Source organism: Dichotomopilus funicola (genome assembly GCF_033296635.1).
Source record: "Dichotomopilus funicola strain CBS 141.50 unplaced genomic scaffold C8A04scaffold_73, whole genome shotgun sequence".
Classification (NCBI taxonomy): domain Eukaryota; kingdom Fungi; phylum Ascomycota; class Sordariomycetes; order Sordariales; family Chaetomiaceae; genus Dichotomopilus; species Dichotomopilus funicola.
The window spans coordinates 102,225-108,803 of record NW_026944094.1 but is presented as its reverse complement, the minus strand read 5'-3'; the positions used below and the strand labels follow the sequence as shown (position 1 = coordinate 108,803).

Here is a 6,579-nt window from a genome sequence, read left to right as displayed (position 1 = left end):
TAGGTTATTCGAGGTCGGGGGCCGGGACCATGGGATGAGGGACCCGTGGTGTGACGAAATGGCCGAGAAACCGCCGACACCCTCTCTGTCTACTTCACTTCGGCCAAGGTGAACCTCTGGTCCTGGAAGCCAGCTTAGCTTGTGAATAGGAAAGAGCCCAACACTCCTCCCTTGGTACTGGTGGTCCCCCCATCTTCCTGTCTCTCCTCTCCGCCGATATCAGCGGGTGCACATGCAGGTCACGGACTCAATAGACAGAAGGAAAGTACGAGGGGGAAATGTTGGGAAAGAGGAGGCAAGAACAGGAAACTATAAACCCCAACCCCCCCCCCTCCTTTTCCAGTTTCCTCAATTTCATCGAGCTTCTTCGTCTCGTACAACAAGAAGATCGGTACAGTTAGTGTCCCCTTATGTTGGACAGCACACCTCCAGATGAGAGGACGTCAACGGGTACGTGAACGTGATCGGGTGGGTGTGACTGTGTGCGCTCCGTGAGCATGCGTGTAAACAATACATAGAACTAGAAACACAACATCAAAATTGAGGCGACGAAGACAAAGTTCTAGCAAGCGAGGTTGGTTTGTGATATGGGTGTTAGTGGTGTAAGTGGCGTGCCAGCTGCCAAGCTCCTTGACCAGGATAGCGCCAGTTGCCAGAGCAAAAGCGGTGTGAACCCCGGTTCATCCCAAAACTATTCTGCCGTCTGTGCTTGGGCTGCAATCAATTAAAATCAGACCAGGGTAGCGCGCCTTGGACGCGCCGCCCCGCGCGGTGGTCGCGTTTTAGCAACCCCCACATTCGCATGCCCAGCCTGACCGTCTATCCCTCTCACAACTTGATCCCGCCGAAAATCACCCCTCTACCCCCCCAATTCTACCATAATTTTAACTAGGGCAGCATCATGGACGCACTTCTGCTCCAAAGAGATGAGGCCACGCGCGATCGCGTGCGCCAGGCCTTAGAGTTCCTTGATCCGCGTACGTCCGACTTTTTGGTGCTGGGGGCTTTCTTTTCTTGATGGCTGCGGCGTGATATGCTGACGAGAATCGGGATTGCAGGTGACCAACATGCACGGAGTTACAAATCCGACATTATTTTGATGCTCCAGAGGAACCAGCGTAGGCTTGTCGTTAATATCGACCATGTCCGCGACCACAATCCCGAGATCGCCGAGGGCCTTTTGAATGACCCGTTCGACTACATCCTGGCCTTCGACCACGCCCTCAAGGAGATTGTCAAGACGATACCCCGAGCGCGACCCGACCAGCTCGACGACGATGTGCTGTACTACTGTGCCTGGGCCGGGAGCTTCGGCCTGAACGCATGCAACCCGCGGACGCTGTCGTCGCAGCACCTCAACAGCATGGTCTCGATCGAGGGGATCGTCACACGGTGCTCCCTGATCCGGCCCAAGATCGTGAAGAGCGTACACTACACCGAGGCAACAGAGAAATGGCATTTCAAGGAGTACCGCGACCAGACCATGACCAAAGGCGTTACCACGACGAGCGTCTACCCGACCGAAGACCAGGAGGGCAACCCGCTGATGACCGAGTACGGCCTGTGCACATACCGGGACCACCAAACCATCTCGATCCAGGAGATGCCGGAGCGGGCTCCGGCTGGCCAGTTACCCCGAGGTGTGGACGTGATCCTGGATGACGACCTAGTCGACAAGGTCAAGCCGGGAGATCGCGTTCAGCTCGTGGGCATCTATCGCACGCTGGGTAACCGGAACACGAACCACAACAGCGCGCTTTTCAAGACAGTTTTGCTGGCCAACAACATCGTGCTGCTTTCGACCAAGTCGGGCGGCGGAGTGGCCACTGCAACCATTACTGACACTGATATTCGCAATATCAACAAAATCGCCAAAAAGCAGAAGCTGTTTGACCTGCTATCGCAATCGCTAGCACCGAGTATCTACGGGCACGACTATATCAAGAAAGCGATCCTACTCATGCTGCTCGGTGGTATGGAGAAGAACTTGGAGAACGGCACGCATCTGAGAGGTGATATCAACATCCTGATGGTTGGTGATCCCTCGACGGCCAAGTCCCAGCTGCTCCGTTTCGTGCTCAACACGGCCCCTTTGGCGATCGCCACCACCGGTCGTGGGTCTTCGGGTGTCGGTTTGACAGCTGCCGTCACCTCCGACAAAGAGACGGGTGAGAGGCGACTGGAGGCCGGTGCCATGGTCATGGCCGACCGCGGTGTGGTGTGCATTGATGAGTTCGACAAGATGTCGGATATCGACCGAGTGGCCATCCACGAAGTCATGGAGCAGCAGACCGTCACGATCGCCAAGGCAGGCATTCACACATCTCTCAACGCCCGCTGCAGTGTCGTCGCGGCCGCCAACCCCATATTTGGCCAGTATGACACCCACAAGGACCCGCACAAGAACATTGCCCTCCCCGACTCGCTGCTGTCACGTTTCGATCTTCTCTTTGTTGTGACCGATGACATTGAAGACACCCGAGACAGGCAGGTATCCGAGCACGTTCTCCGTATGCACAGGTACCGACAGGCTGGCACCGAAGATGGCGCGCCGGTGCGGGAGAACGCCGGTCAGGCGCTCAACGTGGCGCTCAACAACCAGACGGAGTCCCAACGGCCAACGGAAGTGTACGAGAAGTACGATGTGATGCTGCATGCGGGCGTCAAGGGCACAGGACGGGGCTCCAACAAAAAGCCGGAGGTGCTCAGCATCCCGTTCATGAAGAAGTACATCCAGTACGCCAAGACCCGTATTAAGCCCGTCCTGACGCAGGAGGCGGCCGATCGTGTCGCCGATATCTATGTCGGCCTGCGCAACGACGACATGGAGAGCAACCAGCGCAAAACCAGTCCCATGACGGTGCGTACGCTCGAGACCCTTATCCGTCTGGCCACGGCCCACGCCAAATCACGGCTGTCGAACCGCGTCGAGGAGCGCGATGCCGCCGCTGCCGAGTCTATTCTCCGCTTCGCCCTCTTCAAGGAAGTCGTTGAAGATGAATCACGCAAGAAGCGCCGCAAGACTACCCGGCCGCTAAATGACGACGACGGTGACGCTAGCTCGTCCGATGGGGACTCGGACTCAGATGGGGATGAGGCGAACGGCACTGCCCGAGGCAGCACTGCGCGCACCAGCACCGCCCGGACCACGCGAACCTCCCAGAGGGCTGGTGCCAGCAGGGGTAACCGCGACGGAGAGCAAGAAGGGGAAAATGGGGCAGACGAAGAAGAGGAGGAGGAAGACATCTACAACGCTACCCCGCGCCGAACCACCCGCACCACCCGCCCAACAGCCTCTACCTCCCAACAACCGTCCTTCGCTTCCTCTGTCCCTGCTTCCCAGCTCCGTGGCAGCACCAACGGCGACGACGAGTTCACCTTGGCCTCCGGGACCGCCAACCTCTCCGTTTCTGCTCCCACCAACGACGATGAAGGGGAAGAAGAAGAAGACCAACCAATCAGCGAAGCACGTCTCGAAGTCTTCCGCCGTGCGTTGGGCCAACTGCTTAACACGGACCTGTTTGCCGACGACGATCCGGCGGGCGTGGCCGAGGTGATTGAGGCAGTAAACAACAAGATCGGGGCCGGTGGCGCGAGGAGCCCCGCGAGGTTTGCGCGGCCAGAGACAGTCAAAGCCTTGCAGGAGATGGATGCAAGGAATCAGATTATGTGAGTTTTGGTTGTCCTTTTGAGTCTCCCCCTGCCATTTCCCCCCTTTTTTTGGAGTTTTGGTACTAACCGGCTGTGATTATAGGTATACGGATGGTGAACTGGTGTACAAGATCTAAGCTGGGGTTCCAAGTGAGGGTGAGATTGAGGGTGAGATTCAATGATGTGTGGGTGTTGCTGTTGCGGGGCATGACAGGGTACGGAAGGGTATGGAACGTAGGATGAGGCGTTATGATTTATGTGCATCGCATGAGGGTACTCCGAGTATAGTGGATGTAGGCGGGTCCCAGGTTTGGTAGCTACGGCTGTTTACACGACACACTCTTTTCATTTACCACTCAATGTAACTCGCCAGAACGGCGCATCGAGGGAATCCTGTTCACTTCTTGTCCCCCTACTAGTGTAGCTGGCCCCAACGTTGCGATCTAAGATTGACCCCAGTATTGACGTGAGTATGGTAGGATTACCTAGGTAGGTAAGTACTCATTCAGGGGCGATGAAACAGAAAAACAGGACGGCTAGTTCCTCTATCTAAACACCGATCATAAGCTCTATGCCAAGCATCTAAACAAACAATATGTCTTCTCCCCTCCCTCTCGCTCCCACTTTCATTATATTACCCAGCTCGTATCCCCTACAGCCTTCCCTCGAATTCGTGCAACCTTTCCTCCACTCTCACCCCATTCCACGTCTCTCTCCCTTCCTCATCCACACTCAACACTGGAAACCCGACCTGCTCAATCGCAAAACTCGCCGCTACGTGGCCCCACGCACATGCCTCCTCAATCGACTTGCCGCGGGCGAGTGCCACCGACAGGCCGCCGAGAAATGTGTTGCCACCGCCTGTCGGGTCGACTACCCTTGTACTCGAGTCTACGTCGTCTTCGGTGGCCGTAAACCCTTCGCCATAGTACGCTGGCACCCATTTCTCGATGCCCGGGTCGATCTCGATCTCCTCGCGCGCAACCCGGCCTTCATCGTCTTGCATCAACCCCGCGAAGAGAGCTTCCATGTCGGTGTCGGGACGCAAACCCCCACGGATGTACTCTTTTTTCTTCTTTTTTGGTCGCGGAGGTTCCTCTGCTGCCCCCTCTCCATCAATCTTCCTTCCAGACTGTTCCCCTCCAACAACCTTCTTCTTTCGCCCCCCGTTCCGCGCCACAAAACACCCCTTCTCGCCCGCCCTTACCACCAACGTGTAACTCTGCAGGGGCATACTCGCCAGCAATTGCTCGCATCCACGCTCGACAGCCGCCGTGTCCACGGCCGCGCCCGTCTCGGGATCCCGCCCGTCCCCGCCCATGAAGCCGGCCAGCTCGGCGTGGTTGGGCGAGCACACGTCCACCATCGGCAGCGTGTTGGTGCAGTTGAGCAGCTCGGTGGGCACACAGAGGTCTGGAACCGGCTCCCAGATGATCAGTGGCCGGGTGTACCCGTCCCCTGTCGGGTCATGCGATGGTGGGTTGGCGAAGTAGGCGTCTTTGCGCCGAGCCAGCATGTCGCTGACGAGCTCCTGGCAGCGTAAAGGACTGCAGATGAGGTGGATGGCTTTCGCTTGGAGGAGTGGGGTGGTCAGGTCGGTAGCGGTGAGGCGTAGTTTGGGAGTGGTGTACCGGAAGGCACGGTGGTCGGAGTTTTCGTCGGTATAGCCGTTCCACCCGCGGGTAGTGAGGCGCGAAGGGTCATGGCGGAAGACAGCCGAGGTCTCCCAGCTGTTGATCTGGGTGGTGATGGAGGGCGGGAAGTCAGAGCCTTGGTCAACGATCCAACCCACGGTTTTGGAGGACGGTGGTGGGGAAAAGAGACGGGCGCCTAGAGCGGAATAGGAGCCCGCGCCGCCGAGGATGTTGTAGACTGGTGGTTTAGGAGGCGGAAATTCGATTTCATCTAGACGGACGGTATTAGCCCTTTGTCTTCCGATATTGCGGTTGGTCAAGTGAAAAAAGTGATGGGACATCAATATCGAAACAAGAGTGCTTGGGTCCGACATGACCACACAGAACCGACGTTTTTGTGCACCGCCATAATTCATGTGCTACGACAACACAACAGTGTAGGTAGTAATAAGTAAGGGGGATTGGTTAATCATACCAATAATGAACATGCCTAAGGTCACGAAGTCAATCTCCTGGGAATCGGGAATGTCTCCATCAGTCTGTCCCGGTTCCACCTTCTCCAAGGCTCGGTCTTCGGACGACATATCTGCGCCCATCACCGGGTAGGGGACCACGATAACCGTTCGGCTGCAGACTGCCTTGGCAGGGAGGGCAAGAGAAAGATGGTGTGTTTTGAGGGGAGTCGAGCGCCAAGGAAGCCAAAAGAAGCGGTGATTGAACCTTCGGTCTTCGGCCTAGATATACAGCGAGGCTGCTCACTAACAGAAGAAGAGGGGAAATAAAAATAATCGAGGAAAAGAAAAGGAGGAAGACAACGTAGAAGAAGAAGCACGACAGAAAGCAGAGATGCGGTCCTTCGCCCTCACTGAGCTGAAACAGAGAAGCCGGACCGTCACTGGCTAACAGCCTTGGGCGTGAGAGTCTCGATCCGGAACTCTGCATAAAGTTAGATAAGGCAGTGACCGCCCTGTCTAGATTTCCAACAGGGCCACGGCAGCATGTGTAAAGTGGACATCCGCTTCAAGGCCAACAGCGAGTGGTCGACTCAGTATTATGTTTAACGTTACTAATGGGACTTTTCAAACTCTCAGCCCAGGTTCGCGTGGAAGTGGGGCATTTCGCAATGCGAATCAAAAGCTGAATTTCATGTTGAAACAAATCGAAAAATTCACCATGCCCGAGGAAGATGGTTCGAAAGACGAGGCACCATTAAGACACGGGCAACACCCGCTCCAAGCTGTGAATATGACAAGTGAAAAGAGATGTGATACTCCGTAGTCAAAATGAACTTTGG

General features: G+C 56.1%; 2 protein-coding genes across 2 annotated transcripts; one reads left to right on the top strand and one right to left on the bottom strand.

The window, feature by feature from the left end:
- Positions 1-901: 901 nt before the first annotated feature.
- Positions 902-3,788, top strand: C8A04DRAFT_31831 (uncharacterized protein; the record flags this gene model as incomplete). Its single annotated transcript, XM_062781888.1, has 3 exons — positions 902-977; positions 1,059-3,669; positions 3,755-3,788. 3 exons carry the CDS (start codon positions 902-904, stop codon positions 3,786-3,788), a joined length of 2,721 nt encoding a protein of 906 aa, XP_062634025.1.
- Positions 3,789-4,303: 515 nt separating this feature from the next.
- C8A04DRAFT_31830 (uncharacterized protein) lies at positions 4,304-5,869 on the bottom strand (the record flags this gene model as incomplete). Its single annotated transcript, XM_062781887.1, has 2 exons — positions 4,304-5,556; positions 5,761-5,869. The coding sequence occupies 2 exons, from the start codon at positions 5,867-5,869 to the stop codon at positions 4,304-4,306; spliced, it is 1,362 nt and encodes a 453-aa protein (XP_062634024.1).
- Between the last annotated feature and the right edge of the window lie 710 nt (positions 5,870-6,579).